The sequence below is a fragment of the Hylaeus volcanicus genome, chromosome 6 (assembly GCF_026283585.1).
Source record: "Hylaeus volcanicus isolate JK05 chromosome 6, UHH_iyHylVolc1.0_haploid, whole genome shotgun sequence".
Taxonomy (NCBI): Eukaryota; Metazoa; Arthropoda; class Insecta; order Hymenoptera; family Colletidae; genus Hylaeus; species Hylaeus volcanicus.
The window spans coordinates 26,013,377-26,030,697 of NC_071981.1; the positions used below are offsets into that span (position 1 = coordinate 26,013,377).

Sequence of the window (17,321 nt, forward strand, 5' to 3'; positions counted from 1 at the left end):
TCTTTTTGCATTACAACAGATTTGTTAGCGACAATATGTCTATAGATAGTTAAATAATACTTGGAATAAATTTTATTTTATACTCAGTCTCCCGCCATTTCAGTTTTGTTGTAATCACGTGGTTTTATTTATCTTTCGTCTTGCTGGATGAAATGTACAATGACTAAATTATTATTTTTTCGAATAGTTATTTAATGCAAGAACAATTACCTACCCTTTAGTTAGTGGCGCCATCTAGCAGCAACAGAGGGAAATATTTCCATTAGAAACTTGGGCGTATTCTCACCGATGCCGATGGGGCCACGGGTAATAAAACCAATGCGGTGTGAATAGAAAGAGAAAGTGATTGGTCCATAGAACAAGCGTGCCTATGTAGAGAGGATGTTTCGTCGCTATGTTTCGAAACGAAAAATTTGTAAGCTGACCTGCTCACAGAGCGTCTCAGTGAGCGGTGGCCTTTCTAGATTCATCCACCGATTGATGCTCCTTGGAGGACGCATGCGCGCTCGAAATCGAAACTTGAAACAACGAAACAACCTGAAATGAAACATGATGGAGTTTCGTGTCTGTAGTGTGATTATAGTCAGAGTCAGTCAAAGATGATAGCTGGTACGGTGCTTGGTGACTGGTAGTGTGATAGCGATAGTAGTATGATAGTTGCGTCTTGAAACTTGAAACGCCTCTCGTTGTGAGAAAAAATAAAAAGGAGAAAGTAGTGCTTCGCCTTGCCCGTAACACTGATAGTACACCGTGCGATGCAATTAAAATTTACATGAATGGAATGCGTTACTGTCATGTAGCGCATACAATGACGTATAGACGTCAAGAGCACGCCAAGTACTTTTTTTTTTTTCACTGTTATCATGGGTTCCAGATTGAGGCAAGTGAATTATTCGTTATTCGTTTTGTTTGCTCGTAGATATACTCCATTGTCTCGTTTCGTTCGCTGGCATTTTCGTTACGACACGAGAGCCTCCCATTTCTGCTCAATAAATAGCAAGTGAAAGTATGTTTGTTCGTCGCGCCGCTATTACCTAAGTGTCTTTTTTAATCGAAGATTTATGTATGACAGTCGACAGTTCGAGTTGCTTATTCGTTAAGAGTCGAGAAACTTTCGTTACGTACAATTAAAAATAGAAAACATTCACGAGATAAGTTTATGTTTACATATTATATACATGTATCGCTATGTAAAGTGGATAATCGTTCGTTAACAAAAATATGCTATGATCACAGAATACATTTACTTGAAGTAGAATGATTATCGGCATTCCAGGCTGAAATAAATTGTTGTTGATTTTGAGATCATAATGATTATGCCAAGTACTTTGTCTTTGGATACAGAACATTTTAACGAGTTTTCTATGCAGTTTGGTTAGCAATCAACAAATATATGTTTAACATATGTCACGATATATACATATCACATGTGCATACATACATACTGTCGCTGCTTGAAAAGCGATTAGATTTACTTAAATACATTAACATTTTCAGAGACAATGTGCAAGTTCTTTTTGAATGCTTCTGCGAAGTAGCAGCACCGCTAGGAGAAAATCCACCCTGGATACTCCAAAAGTATCCTAGCTCTTTTTTGGATGACAAAATACTCAAGTCCATCCCCCAATTTGCGTATCCTTGCGAACTAGAGAAGTAAGTCTTAAGCTTAAACTGTAGGTAGGTCCTCGAGTTATCTAGATTCATAGATATGATTGTACCCTTATTTATGACCTTGTAAAATTAGACCATTTCAACTAAATCTTCTTAAGCTGTACTTTTATTTGTTTTCCATTGTAAATTCCTGTTCATTTAAAAAATATAAAAAATGTAACTTATACCATAACACAGTTATTTGATACCATCTGTTTTGTGTACTCTGGGGACCATATGATATTTAACTTGAAACTGTTCCTGTATACATTCGCGATTAAATTATGATTTGGCATTATTATATTTATTTCAGTTTGCCGGTGCAGCATTTCTCATTTGTATTCACCAGTATAGATTCGAAATGGACGTTTGGATTCTGTCGGCACGATCCCAAGACGGACACGGCATTAGTAATTTTGAGCGCGTTACCATGGCATGAAACGTTTTACAAGTTAGTATAGATGATTTGGTACAAGCTTCAAAACGACTATAGAATATAATTATATAGATTATAAATTATGTTATATAACGTAAAAAGTCTGATAAACTATAATTTTGTATTTGAACAGGCTGTTGAACAATGTTGCAACTCTAATGAGTAATGGTACAGGAGAAGATGTTTGGAAATTTCTTGAAACTGTATATAAAAGTACAGTTCCCCTACCCGGTAGTTCCATATCTATTCCAGTTCCAAATTCTAAAGTGGTAAGTAGTCCAATTAAAAGAGAAATGTATTGTTTAAGTTATACATTACAAATTTTCAGTATTTTGTTTGTCAAAGTCCGAAACAATTTCAACTACCAAGTATACCAGAAAATGTAAGTGATCGTAAATTTGTTTCGATACATGGAAAAGAATATTTTAGATAGCGTATCCCGCATATAAAAATCTCATTGTTTCAGAGAAACTTAACGGAATATTATAGCGCTGTTGATGCTCACAATATGATGATAATATTCGCTAGTATGTTATACGAGCGACGAATTATTTTCACTTCGAAACGTCTTTCAAGATTAAGCGCTTGCGTTCAAGCGTGTAATGCTTTAATTTATCCAATGATTTGGCAACATATATATATCCCAGTTTTGCCATTATCTTTAATAGAATATTTATCGGCACCCATGCCGTTTTTAATCGGGGTACCAGCACCAACGCTTCAGGTATTTCAGTAATAATTAAAAAGATTAATTTCTGTTTGTTCTTTGTAAATCCACTGGAAGTAAGAATACATTTAAATTCGTTAGTTTTAGAGAACGATTTAAGTAACGAAACGAATCTTTATTTATGTTTTAAATTTTATTTTTAGAGAGTACGTAAAAACGATTTAGGAGACGTAGTTATTTTGGACGCCGATAACAATACCATAGAATCTCCCTTTCAGGACTTGGAGTCTCTACCTCAGGACGTAGTTCGTATAAAACTATGATATTATCTTTGAAATAACGAATCTATTCTTAAGAATAAAAACACATCTTAAATAATAAAATAAAAAGTTTCTTTGTCCCAGGTAACCAATTTGAAAAAGGGACTCCGTAACAGACCTGCGCTCCTCGGAGACGGTGTATCGAGGGCATTCTTGCAAGCATTGGTGCAGTTAACTGCTGGCTATAGGGATGCGTTAACTATAGAGCAAGGGAAAAGCATCACTTTCGATGATAACGCATTCGTGGAAAGCAGACCATCTTCCATGCAACCTTTTTTACGAAAAATGTTGGAGTTGCAAATATTTCGACAAGTACTAAAGAGAATTTGTTCTGTATACGCGTAGTTTAATTATAATCGGAATTCGTTTGTTTAATTCTTGTGTATTTCAGTTTATAGAGGAAAGACTGAACATGTTTAATTCCGGGCTTGGCTTTTCGGATGAATTCGAAATGGAAGCTTGCAGCTATTCCGCTAAATCTAGTAGTAAGTTTATGCAACAGTATCGAGAATGGACGTACGCCATGCGAAAAGAAAGTTCTGCATTTTTCCGCAGCGTAAAAGACAAGGTGAGTCGACTCATGGTTTAAAAAATGTTTTGGAAAAAGGTTTCTAGTTCAAGTATAGAAACTCAAAGTTTCACTTTTGTATTTCTGATTACCCTTCAATTCTAGGCCAATCCAGCAGTAAAGTACGCAGTTAAATCAGTAAGTTTAAATGGGTATATCACAAATTCGTTGTGTTTAATCAACTAACAACATATTTATCATTAATTTGTTCATACTATTAATAATTTTAAATAATAATTTTAGAATCTCTCTAACTTTACAAGTTACCGTTCTTTCGCGTCTATTTCTAGTTAAATGTTCTCTATAAGCTATAGCTACTTCTACAAGACATGTGTCCGCAGGTAAAAGACAAGGGAAAGGACATGAAAACAGCATACAAGGGTCTAAAATGGAAAGGTGTGCTATTTGTTTGTAAACTCCATTGCATCGTATTTTTCCAGAATTCCTTATTTTCCTCGTTCTCCTTCAAGGTCGGTCAAACAGAAGCGAAACCAGCATGAGGTTTCACCAACCAAGATCTGCGCCCAGTTCGCCAACGTCGGATAGAAGACCCATCGACTTCGCGTCTCCGCCAAAATCGCCAAATGGTTTCACAGCGACTACTAGTTACAGGAAAGATCTTCGAATACGTAATAGCAATTTCACGGATTCAAGGTTAGTTTGAATCTCTTAATTCTACATTTAGATTTTATTATACGCGTAACTCGTATCGCTTAACCTGTAGCAGGAAGCAATATTCGCCGTTGAGCCCTAGTTCTCCTGAAGAATCTGATTCTCCGCCGGAACGGGTAAACATTGACCTTATGCAAGAACTTCGCCATGTGATATTTCCAAATACACCTCCTGTTGATAGAACAGTATGTACGAATTTTTTTTCTATCTTAACGTTCATACATTGTGGAAATTTATAAAAATTAATTATAATATTTTAACTTTACCAATACCAATCATTTAAATAGCGTCATATTAGAGAAGCGATTGTCTCTTACATTAATTGTTCATTACTTGCTACGATTGTCGATCGCCGTGAATTATTCATCTCGCTAATCGAACGATTAGACGAAAAAAACGAGTTTATTAACGCTCAACTCTTGGATGTTATTGTTATTGCGGCCAGCATCGATAGCATGCCTATATTTTATGATATGATTCTATAGAGTGTCCCATTTTAATCTCTTTGAAATATTTAAGCGAGACACGCTGTATATTGAGATTGAGCGCTCGGTATTATGCATGTACCAGAATATTCAGATTCTTTGAGTTCAAATGAAATGTAAATACGTTAACGAGGGTTGTATATTTTTTGCACGCGGTTCATAATTATTTTCCATTTTTCTTTTTGTTGCCGAGGTTACGTAAATGATTTGAGTCATGCATCACTTTCAGTTGAAACCAGTACGCAGTTTAGACAGCTTGAGACCTGCATGGAATGGGCACATGCGGCACGGCCCTCCACCTAGTACAGTTATCGCAAACCCGATTTACATGTCTTCCGTAAAACCATCGTCCCACCAAATTCCACATTCCACTAGTTCGTTCGATTCTTTAAATCCAGAAACGAATAAAGCTGAAGAAGAAATCAACAAACCATCGTTGTCGCCTGTTTTGAAAAAAAACTCAGGCAACGAACAGTCGAGTGATGTCTTACACGATCTTCGGGTTAACGAGTTTATAAAACGTAGTTATTACGCATCTTTCAATCCGCAGCAATCGAATGCTAAGACACGTAAAAATAATTTAGAAAATTACTCCAAACGCGTTAAATTTTACGCCGACGATGCTTTTACAAATTACGATTCGGAGGAGGATGACCATTCGTTCGACGCGTGTTTGAAAAGTATAGATCCCGATACCCATCCGAAAGAGAACGATCCCTTCGATACCAGCAAAGTGTTTACGCCTTCCTATTTGCAACCATCAATTTTTCATGATCCAAACGCATCGTTGTCTGTTAATTTTCATGCTGCATCCCATGCATTCAGTAGTACATCCTATTCTGCACTTCCAAAGGTAAACGTCATCATCTATTATTTATTTTATTTGTTCCTTTGACTGTATAATCGCTTCTTTTGTCTAATAATCATTAAACGTGGAATATACAACGTTCACTGTAAAAGATTTTTCTTTTGATCCTGTGTTAGCTTAAAGAAATTATTAAATGATTCTACAAATAAATATAATTTTTTTTTAAATTATGCAGATATTAATAACAGTTTCGTTCTTAATTTCTTTTACGTTGTATCGCTTGCAGAACTCTCCAGAAGTGCCAGATTTAATTAGATTAGACTCGACGACAAGCAGCGACGACTTTGACCCGCTGCTTTCCAGATCCTCGGAAGTGACGAGTTCCAAACAGATGACTCAGTCGTTGCATATACCGGAAATGGGCGAGGGCCTTAGCAATCCGTTGTATCCGTACTTCCAACCTTCGCACAAAAATACCGATAACCCACAAAAATCTTCTGATAACTTCGGCGACCTGGATTTGTTGCAAGCCTACGGCTTGGACTTTAATAAATTTAGCATAAGTAACGGCGATTCGCCGACGAGAAACTCCACAGTATGCAACGCATCCAATAACAGTATTAGCAACGTCGATAACACGTTTAGTTTAACGTTGAACGCGCCTGCCATTAAATCGCAAAACAATTGGACGAAATTCGAATAGTTCATTAAACAAATTCACGTTCACATATCACGATTGTACATATAACGTTAGTATCGCTTTTTTGTTTTATTGTTATTCGTGTAAGGATAAGCGCATCGTTGAACGCCTACAGAAAATCAGTTGTTAACAAGTGTCGCGGAGGAACGGTGAATAGAATTAACGTTAATCGTAATATCGTAACCATTCGCAAAACGCAATATAATGGTTTTGCTCTGTAGCACAATTATAACACTTGCGTTCTCGAATACTTTTTCTATCGAGAACAGATCGTGTCGAATTCGCAACACTTTTAAACGTCCATTTACGCCTGGTTTCGAGCAATTTCCAAATCGCCGTATCTTCCAAAGTAAATCGTAAATATCGCGTACAAAGTTTGTTTCCATCGACGCATCCAGTTGCGAATATTGTAATTATCGTAAAACAACATGATACGAGATATTAGTCGAGAAGTGACATTCTTAAAAAAAAAAAATATATATATATATATATATATATGATTTAATATTATCGAATCAAGCCCCAAAAATATTCTAGTTCGTGTACATCAAGTTCATAAAAATCATTGTGCTAAAACGTAGTAATACAGTAGATAATACTGACAATGTAAATCATATATCACAAATTGTACAACTAAAGGAAATTCTGTTCGCATGCATAACGTGATGGCGTCGTCGTATACGAGAAGTTATATAGATGATAGCAAATTATCATCGGTATACGGAGAAAATAATCAATTGGAACAAATTAGGTACGATTACGTGCGAAATTATTAGTTCGTCGTTGTTAGATTTTGAACATATTAATTTAACGATTGTTGCACATTAATTGGTAATGCTTTATAATAAATGAATACGAAGAACAATTCTTCTCCAATGCCGGGGTTGTCTACATTACCTTTTGACTTTATTTCTCCTCGATAAAATTTGTGAATTTAATTATTTCAATCTATAATATTACATAGTTATTAAAGAAGAAGAATACCGGTGATCGTTTTTGGTAAAATATAATGTAATAAATAGGGATGTAAAAGATAATGTAGGATATAAAATTAAGACCTTTGTTACATTGTTCGTAAAGCCGTTATCGCGTCGGTGATTCGTTGCAATTCTCCTTCGCTATTTAACAACTTTTCTTTGTTATTGTTTTGCACGTCCAAAGGTACTTTAACATTATAATCAGGAACTTCTATAGCTTGGTTTATTTTCTGTATAACATCTACTAACTGCTCCTTCTTTTTACAGAGTTTTTCCAATTCCTTCTTTGGATCGATCAAACCCTTAAACGTCCAATAATACGATTAGATACGATAAGATTAAGAAGATTACAAGTGTACAAGATGACAGGAAATCGTTACCTTTAAAAGCAGATGTACTTGAACTTTGTCTGTTACAGTAATAATAGCACATCCTGTCGGTGGTTCGCGCGTACTAATCGTAGAATAAGCAAGAGTTTCTATCAGCAACTGATATTCCATAATTTTTTCCTTCAGACTATTGTCAACGCATACGAGAAATGCTTCAGTTTTCGTTTTGTTCGGTAAATTGTAGGTTGCACGCGTAGACCGAACATTTTTTATTATTTTATTAGCAAAATCGACATCCTTCTCTATCTCCAAATTTCTCTGAAGATCCTACGAAATGATCAAACGATCGAATATTAAATCTTCGAGAAAGAAACAAACGAATAACGTAAGGAAAACAGTGTTTTACCTCTGACAGTTCTGGATACGGACTAACGCAAATACTGGGATAAATTTGTGTTTTACGAGGCAAACGTTGATAAAGTTCTTCCGTTATGAAAGGCATAAATGGAGCCAATAATCTTAATCCGACATCTAACGTCTTAAATAAAGTTCTCCTTGCTGCGAGCTTCCTGTTATCGTCGTTACTTTGAAATACTGGTTTCAAATACTCCTGAAATAATGGATTAATGTTAATATGAAAACCTAGGGACTCTCTGGTTACGCTATCCAATAAATTTAACTATATACAAACCAAGTAAACGTCGCACAAATCGTACAACCAAAGATTGTAGCATGTAGTGGTGGCCGTTGTGAAGTCATACTGTACCATTGCATCGTCGCAAGTCTTGACAGCGTAACTTAGGCGAGAAAGCATCCACAAGTCGACATTTGTCTCAGCGGCAAATGACTACCAACAAAAGGAGCATATAATCCAGAATATAATTTTATATTTATATAAATATTGATTTCTATCTTAACTTGTATATAGCGCACCTGTTTCTTACTGGTACGACTCGCGCGTATTTTGCTGGCATATCGAAGCAATATTTTATTTTGATCTGGCCGGAACCCAGTTCGCTCTTGTTTGCTATACGATGCGATGTGTTTGTACCAACGATGGAAATGGGGATAGCTAGTAACATCTATGTTCAATTCGACTAAAGTTTCGTAAACTTTCGCATCGACCCGCGACGGACTGTGTCCGTCTAGATACGAATAATCTCCCAAATAATTATTTAACGCATCCTGAACACACGCTTCTTTCAAGGCCTCCCGATACCATTCGTTATCACCTATCGCATCGGTACTATTCCGATCGTTGCAATTCATCTGTAATAGAAAGAGCGCAACGTCGGATGTGTACGTTTAAAGACGCGTCAGTGGATTCTTATAAATTTTTAACAAACATGCTTTTATGTACCGACAGTCTTACCGGTTGAACCAGGTCGTAATCGACATTGGAATGAAGGTACATGAAAGCAAACTTTGTCGCGTTCCATATCTTGTTACAGAAGAATCGATATCCTTGTACGCGAAGAATATCGAGATTGATATCACGACCTTGCGTTGTGTAAGCGCACAGGGCGAATCGTAGAGCGTCGGTACCGCACTCGGGGATTCCCTGGGGATAATCGCGTTTCTGTCCCTCGATAGCACGTTTAAGCTCGTTCGGATCCAAATTGGAATGTGTCAGTTGCTTATGAAGCTCCTAAATTATACATGTATTCAAGTAAAATAATGTTATACTTTGAAATCTTACGAAACATACCTCCAATGTTATTCCGTTGATCACATCCATTGGATCTATGACGTTTCCTAGGGACTTGCTCATTTTTCTTCCGTGCGCGTCTCGTACCATCGCGTGCAGATACACTTCCCTAATGAAAGAAATATCGTTTTATACGTATGTTTGACGACGAACTCTAAACACGAAGATAATTCTTATACGTACTTGAATGGTAATTTTCCTAGCAACTTTTCACCCAGAAATACCATTCGCGCCACCCAGAAGAATAATATGTCGTGACCAGTTTCTAATAATGTACCGGGATAAAATGCATCGAGCTCCTCCGTCTGGAAAACAGTAAGTTTACATCAGCATCGAAGTAAGTATTCGAATATCTGAAATAATATTTACATACATTGTCCGGCCATCCAAATATCGAGAATGGAAAGAGACCAGAAGAGAACCACGTGTCTAAAACATCAGGATCTTGCGTAACAATAATATTATCTACAGATACACCCAACTGTTTGGCAGCTTTTTCTTTAGCTTCGCTCTCGGAGTGTCCACTCACCCAGTAATCATCTTCTGGCTAAGTAAAATGAATTTGTACGACTGAACTTGAATTTAAACATTCAGACATTTTTATAGAGAAAAGATGTATTTTAATTTTCAGCAGAGGCATCTCAGAATTACCTTGCGGTTACTTGTTGCTCGTATTAGAAACAAATCTCTCAATGCAAACGATTAATTATGTTACGGGATTCTCCGTGAAATTACCTTGAGATTTGCAGCTGTATTTATTATTTTAACAGAGTAAGCAGGAATACGATGACCCCACCACAATTGCCGCGAGATGCACCAATCTCTTATGTTATCCATCCAGTAGTACCAAATTTTTTTGTATTGGTCTGGTATGATTTTTAAATCGCCAGTTTGCACCGCTTTTGTCGCTTTCGCAGCCATCTCGCTGCACTTTACATACCTACGAATAAGATAAATGTAACATATTCGATCGTTGTTTGTTATTTTCATCGACAAAATATTCACCATTGTGGTTTTATCAATGGTTCGACGACATCTTTAGATCTACTACAGATTGGTACCACCATAGGATTGTCTTTAATCTCAATGAACAAATTCCTTGCTTTCAGTTCTTTTATTATAGCTGTTCTAGCATGGAACCGTTTCATCCCCTATTTAAACGAGTTCAAACGATTAAAACAACGTGTTAATAATTTCTTAGTACTTTTACAGAAAATGTAAATACCGTAAATTGTCCGTAATCTCCAACAATATCTCCGTTATCATCAAAAATAGTAACGAATGGTAAATTTTGCCTTTTTCCGACTTCGTAATCGTTGGGATCGTGAGCTGGTGTAATTTTTACAGCGCCTATCAAAATTAACGTCAATTTAGTAATGTTCTCACAGAATAATTTGCACAATTATAATTATCGACCTGTTCCAAACTCTCTTTCGACAAATTCATCGGCTACGATAGGTAATTTTCTGTTACAAAACGGATGCTGTACATATTTTCCGATGAACTGAGTATATCTAGTGTCTTGCGGATGAACCGCGATAGCTGTGTCCCCTAACATAGTCTCGATACGAGTAGTAGCTACTACTATCTTTTCCTTGGTATCTATTACTTCGTAAGCAAACAACACTAGAACTCCAAATTCCACTTTTTCTTGATACCCAGGAATCGAAAGTAACGTGCGACCAGTTAATTCAACTTTATCGACCTGAAAACAACATAGATCAACTACCAACCTCGAGCAACTATTTTACAGTCAAGGATTCTTACTTCTATGTCGGAAATAGCACTTTTTAAAGTACATGACCAATTCACTAAACGATTACTCCTGTATATTGTACCGTCATCGTGCAATCTTATAAATGCCTCCGTAACAGCGCGACATAATTTCGGATCCATAGTGAAACAAGCACGATCCCAATCCAACGAACCCCCTAACTTTCGTAACTGTAAGTAAATTCTATTTCCTTTCCTGAAATTCACGCATTACGTCCTTGAATTTATATACAACCTTGAATTTATATATGATCTATATTCGTATTTACTCTTCCTTCCATTTCCAAACTTTTTGAACAAAGTTTTCTCTTCCTATATCGTGGCGAGTTTGTCTCTCCTCTTTCCAAAGTTTCTTCTCGACGACTACTTGAGTGGCAATACCCGCATGATCGCACCCTGGATTCCATAACGTCGTGCGGCCTTTCATGCGATTCCTTGTAAACCAGAAAAATCTCCATTATTCTTGCATCGCTAAATTAAATTTTATCGCTATTTCTGTATTTAATAGATAATAGCAAAAGCAATTATTTACCATCTTGTAATAGTATCTTCTACAGCATTAGTTAAAGCATGTCCAAGATGAAGATAACCGGTTACATTAGGAGGTGGTATCACGATTACAAATTTGCCCTTAGGATTTGGCTCTGATATACTTTTCCTCTGCAATTAATAACATAAGCAATATGAGACGCGAACGGTGCTACTCTAACGTTATTATATATTAAATCAATTCATTATCAAAGCATTATTGTTTCTGTTACATACACCGTATTCGGGTTTAAAAAAGCCTTGCTTTTCCCACCATGCATACCATGCAGCTTCAACATATTTCGGACTATACGCGTCAGGCATTGCACAAGTAACATCTTTCTTTTCTCCCACAGGCGTGCCTATTGTGTACAAAGTCGATTCCTTGCATTCTTTTTTCTTTTCATTTTTCTGCAAGGATGAAAAACAGAAGACATATTTACAATTTAATTACAAAAGCTTTAGAGGTTCAAGTGGTAATTATACTGAAAATGTTTAATTTATTATTTGTAAAAAACGGCATGTACAAGGTTAAATACAGCCATTACAAGGAAAATGTAACATTACGAATACAACTCAAGGCTCAAGGCTCAAGGTCTCTAAAGAACTCGAGGCCAAAAAATGTCATGGTCGATTAATTTTAAAGGGAAAGTAGGTACGCGTAATTACGTAATATTTGTACGTAAATTAATTTGATTTATCAGATTAGTATTTTCCTTTCTTATATTTTGTTGTATCGTGAATCGTTTAATTATCATTTTTCCCTGAGACACATGAAACAATTGCAAAGATACGTATCGTTTCTGTTTTTCACAGTGGATATAATTTCGAATTTGAAAATGTTCTCTCGACCACGTTACGAAGACCATATGGATCGGAAGTTAACTGACAAACAATCGGAAAAAAATTTCAACAATGACAACAGTCTCAGATTCTCCTTACTTCATTTTTTTCTTTCACTTTTGGTGTTTTGTCATCGGTCTCCTTCTTTTCCTGTTTTTGCTTAAACTTCTCGAGTTTCGCCAATTTCTTCGCCTCTTTCTGCAATTGTTTCGCACTCTTTTGAGGGACCTCGATCTCCCCGTTGATTTCCTCGCTCTTCATATCCACCATTTCACTGATAACGTATCACTGTCTCTCAAAATCGAATTTTTCGGACAGAAACCGTATGATGACACAATTGGAAAAATTACAATTAACCATGCGCTTTTCATCCACGATACCAGTGGAGAAGCATGGACAAGTGGATATGAAGTGGATAGCAGAGCACGATCACGATCCCACATTGACATTGGATTGGTATAGGTATTGGTAACACTGGGTAGCACGCAGTACCACGAACTACCAGCAATTGTTAGATTGGTCAGGTTTACAGAGAAACAATTATCATAGCTCTCTAGTGGTGAGGTTAGGAAACATTGCCATCCTGCTATACTGTATTCTACATACTAATATCGATATCTATGTTATTTTATATTTCGTGGAATATTTCGTGTAACGTGTAACGTAACGTAACGTTCCGCCTCTGCTTCGCTTCATCGCTTTCCGCTACTTTCAGCTACTTTACTGCTTTTGCTTTACGACCAAAGTGAACTGAAGTGAACTGATTTACTGGTTATGGAAGATCAAAGGGTTAGGATTTCCTACGATGGTTTACAGTTAAATGGTTTCTAATACAAAAAGTTGTCGAAGCGTAATTGTCATAGCGTATATGACATTATAAAAATAACGACCAATTGACAGGATATATTCGATATTTGGAAAATGAGTCGCAGAAGAGTTCACGAAGAAGAAGATGGATACGGTAAAGCCATGAGTTTCTCATATTTTCGTATACTTTTTCTAGATATCAAATGCAATTCGAATTAAATATTCAAAATACTTTTTTATGTTGTACTATATTTCCTTGCTTCCTGTTTGTAGTGGGACGATTAGTTTCGTTTTATTTAAAATACACAATTATTAACGAATAATTTAATATAATTAAAGTCACGCTGTAAATTCTTTTCAGAACGTACGTACAAGAAACGCAGGAGAGTGTCAGAGAACCAAGAAATCGAAGATCGGCTGGAATCTCTTATTTTACGAGTGGGAGAAAAATCGACATCTTCATTGGAGAGCAATCTCGAAGGTCTGGCTTCTGTATTGGAAGCCGATCTTGGTTTGTTCCGCAGTAAAATACTTAGGATTTTGACTGACTGTGCTATTAAAATGCCAGAGAAATGCACAATTTATACTACGCTTGTTGGATTATTGAATGCAAAGAATTTTAATTTTGGCGGAGAATTTGTTGATTATATGGTGAAGAATTTTAAAGATTCATTAAAAGCTTGTAAATGGGACGTCGCCAGATACTCGTTAAGATTTCTCGCCGATTTAGTAAATTGTCATGTTCTATCTTGTGGATCCTTGATGCAGCTATTCGACAATATGTTAGATGCTGCTAACGAAGACGGTGTGCCTCAAGTAAGACGCGATTGGTATGTAAAAGAAATAAGTAGTAAAAAAAGATGTACTTAATGGTGAGAACAAAAATGAACTTACGCTTTACCGCCTAACTTTGTAGGTACGTATACGCTGTATTATCGACACTGCCATGGGTTGGAAGAGAACTGTATGAAAAGAAAGAGCAAGAGTTGGATCACTTAATGGTAACGATAGAGATATTTTTAAATAAACGAAGCAAAAAGCATCAACCAGCCTTGAGAATTTGGTCGAGCGACACGCCTCATCCTCAGGAAGAGTACTTGGATTGTTTGTGGGCTCAAGTGCGAAAGCTCAGACAAGACAACTGGGCAGAGAAACATATTCCCAGGCCGTATCTCGCGTTCGATTCGATACTTTGCGAAGCATTGCAACACAATCTGCCTACTATAATGGCACCGCCGCATCACGAATCTTATTCTTATCCATTGCCCACGGTAGTTTTTCGTATGTTCGATTACACGGATTGTCCAGCCGAAGGACCATTATTACCTGGTAGTCACGCTATCGAACGTTTTCTTATAGAAGAACATTTAAGACAGATAATCAATAATTATTTTTACGAAAGAAAAGATTGGTACGTGTTACGCGCGTTATGTTTTGTATCTTAATTGTCAAACTATATACAATTTACATAATGAATTATGTATATTACAGTGCAGCTCAATTATTAAACTTTCCGTATAAAGCGAAAATACCTTTAGATTATTGTATCGTGGAAGTGATATTTGGCGAATTGTTTCAACTGCCGGCGCCTAAGCATTTAGAAATATGCTACGGGTCAATTTTGATCGAACTTTGTAAGCTACAACCATCGACGGTGCCACAGGTGAGATTTTCTCAGTTACTTAACTAGGAAAAAATATTTTTTTCAATTATTTTTAGTTGAAAAATCTTATTCCACGTTTGTTATAGGTTTTAGCGCAAGCGACAGAGATTTTATTCCGTCGCATAGATAGCATGGCTGCTGCTGCCTTCGATCGTTTCGTATGGTGGTTCGCATACCATTTAAGTAATTTCCAATTTCGTTGGTCTTGGGAAGATTGGGATTCTTGCTTGCAACGCGATCCAGAACATCCACGTCCAAAATTCATTCGAGAAGTACTTCTTAAAGCTTTGCGGTACATATATCAATTTTATTATATATGTATAGTGTTTTATGCATTAGCCATATATGTACATATGATTAATTCTACTTTATAGAGTATAATTTATGTTTAGATTGTCATATTATCAAAGAATACGAGACATGATGCCAGAATCGTATGTTGATTTGATTCCACCACCTCCAGAGCCTATTTATAAGTATACTTCCGAAGGAGCTAGTAAGTATAATACGATCAAAGTTATTATTTCATGTGCTGAAAATTGAACTCGTGTTAAACATTAATTATTTCAGGCTCGCTTCCTGGTACAGCGGCAGCTCACGAATTAGTCGTCTCCATTAGACGAAAATGTACTCTAGAAGATGTACTCAACGTATTAAACACGCTGCCAGGTCCCAGAGAAAACGAAGAAACCAACAATTTCAATCCCTTGAAAATCGACGTTTTTGTACAAACTTTATTGAACCTAGGTTCTAAAAGCTTTAGTCATAGCTTCGCGGCGATAGGAAAATTTCACAGTGTTTTTAAGGTGCCACATCGAATGAATATTATTCGTCGATTCGATGCAAGTGGGTAACATTTGTTAAAAAGTGATTTTTTTTTATTTTTATAGGCTCTCGCAGAAACGGAGGAGGCACAGATATGTATTTTAAGGAATATGTACGCACTGTGGAAGAATCATTATCAAATGATCGTAGTTTTAACAGACAAACTCTTAAAGACTGGTATCATCGAATGCAGCGCCATTGCCAATTGGATATTTTCGAAGGAGATGGCGTCAGAATTTACCAAGTACTCATCGTACCTTTAACGATAATAATTCGCGACGGTAAAACGTACTCGATCTGACGGTATTTACGTTTTCCCCAGGTTATATATTTGGGAGATACTTCATTTGACGATACGAAAAAAGAATAAACACGTGACCAAGTTGAGCACGGAACTGACGGAAGCTCGAGAGAAGTTGAGGAGAGCGGAAAGTAGATCAGGATCGTCATCGGAGGACGAAGATAATAACAAAGACAGAAATAAAGAGAAACCATCGGAAGACGTTGTAGAACGAATGGAGGAGAAACTAGAAGCAGCTCAAGCAGATCAGAAAAATCTGTTTCTAATCATTTTTCAGGTAGAAATTGTTTCAAACTTACCGTTATGTTTAATCCAGTTGAATTAAATACATGTTCATTTCTGTTCCAGCGTTTTATAATGATTTTGTCTGAACATCTAGTGCGTTGCGATACCGATGGTATAGATTATAATACTCACTGGTACAAGTGGACAATAGGAAGATTGCAGCAAGTATTCCTAACTGTAAGTTACAGATAAATCTATATTAAAAAGTAGAATAACGAGTACCTTTGGCCGACATAAATTTCTCTTGAAATTTGTTTACAGCACCACGAACAAGTTCAAAAGTATTCGTCGACTCTAGAAACGTTACTGTTTACGCCAGATCTAGATCCTCATATTTTGGATGTTTTCCATCAATTTGTTTCTCTACGAGCGTGAACCATCTGTTTTTGTACGGTAACCATTTTACTTTATCGAATGTAAGTTAGCGCTGGTATGAATACAAGAATTTCTGAATGTAAAATTATGTTTCATAACCCGACGCGATATGTTACCGAATTAAAAAGGAAAACAAAAAAAAAACAATTTCATATTGACATTATATTTTGAAATTGAACGTAAACAATTGTTTCGTAATCATGTGACGTATTACATAATATTATGTGTTTACGGTTTTGTATTGACGTTTATTTCATTTCGATGTAAATATCGATATATTTATCGCACCGTCATTTACGTAAATTTGTTTTCGACAAATGATTTGTAGACGTTTCTTAAACGAGACTACGATTTTCGTAGTATAAACAGTAAAATATAATGTAAATAAAAGTTTGAAGAAGAAAAATTTAGACAGTTTTTATTACGTAATATAAGATAAGGCGCCACTAATACCATTATTCAATTATTCTTTATTTTACATAAACGGATGATTATGTAAAATATGTGGCGCCACTAAAACTAAACCATACGCCATCTAGCAGCAACAGTGAGAACTATTTTCACTACAAACTTGGGCGTTTTTCCAGCGATGACGCCACCG

General features: G+C 36.3%; 3 protein-coding genes across 9 annotated transcripts; 2 read left to right on the forward strand and 1 right to left on the reverse strand.

Annotated features, from left to right (window-relative positions):
• Positions 1-569: 569 nt before the first annotated feature.
• LOC128878891 (DENN domain-containing protein 1A) lies at positions 570-6,817 on the forward strand. Of its 5 annotated transcripts, none has more exons than XM_054127526.1 (15): positions 570-880; positions 1,498-1,653; positions 1,964-2,101; positions 2,220-2,355; positions 2,415-2,468; positions 2,553-2,810; positions 2,957-3,058; positions 3,158-3,385; positions 3,465-3,641; positions 3,747-3,779; positions 3,983-4,037; positions 4,112-4,295; positions 4,369-4,498; positions 5,028-5,651; positions 5,893-6,817. In XM_054127526.1, the coding sequence occupies exons 1-15, from the start codon at positions 864-866 to the stop codon at positions 6,307-6,309; spliced, it is 2,709 nt and encodes a 902-aa protein (XP_053983501.1). In that variant the 5' UTR covers positions 570-863; the 3' UTR covers positions 6,310-6,817. The 5 variants fall into 5 exon arrangements, with proteins under 5 accessions (XP_053983501.1, XP_053983500.1, XP_053983504.1 ...); XM_054127525.1 differs by having other exon boundaries at positions 572-880; positions 4,366-4,498; XM_054127529.1 differs by lacking the exon at positions 5,028-5,651 and having other exon boundaries at positions 576-880.
• LOC128878890 (valine--tRNA ligase) lies at positions 6,773-12,943 on the reverse strand. Of its 3 annotated transcripts, XM_054127523.1 has the most exons (19): positions 12,564-12,943; positions 11,859-12,032; positions 11,626-11,753; positions 11,363-11,527; positions 11,088-11,289; positions 10,737-11,025; positions 10,546-10,670; positions 10,326-10,471; positions 10,056-10,260; positions 9,694-9,867; positions 9,504-9,625; positions 9,321-9,429; positions 8,973-9,260; positions 8,546-8,881; positions 8,304-8,459; positions 8,019-8,222; positions 7,664-7,939; positions 7,365-7,585; positions 6,773-7,254 (listed from the first exon to the last, which is right to left on the reverse strand). In XM_054127523.1, the coding sequence occupies exons 1-18, from the start codon at positions 12,732-12,734 to the stop codon at positions 7,370-7,372; spliced, it is 3,486 nt and encodes a 1,161-aa protein (XP_053983498.1). In that variant the 5' UTR covers positions 12,735-12,943; the 3' UTR covers positions 6,773-7,254; positions 7,365-7,369. The 3 variants fall into 3 exon arrangements, with proteins under 3 accessions (XP_053983498.1, XP_053983499.1, XP_053983497.1); XM_054127524.1 differs by having other exon boundaries at positions 6,773-7,585; positions 8,985-9,260; positions 12,564-12,942; XM_054127522.1 differs by having other exon boundaries at positions 6,773-7,585; positions 12,564-12,942.
• A 161-nt stretch (positions 12,944-13,104) lies between these two features.
• Positions 13,105-17,125, forward strand: LOC128878893 (nuclear cap-binding protein subunit 1). The gene is made up of 11 exons (XM_054127530.1): positions 13,105-13,425; positions 13,633-14,101; positions 14,188-14,682; positions 14,763-14,934; positions 15,021-15,226; positions 15,327-15,430; positions 15,505-15,740; positions 15,825-16,003; positions 16,082-16,337; positions 16,409-16,522; positions 16,607-17,125. Exons 1-11 carry the CDS (start codon positions 13,386-13,388, stop codon positions 16,718-16,720), a joined length of 2,385 nt encoding a protein of 794 aa, XP_053983505.1. The 5' UTR covers positions 13,105-13,385; the 3' UTR covers positions 16,721-17,125.
• Positions 17,126-17,321: the final 196 nt, after the last annotated feature.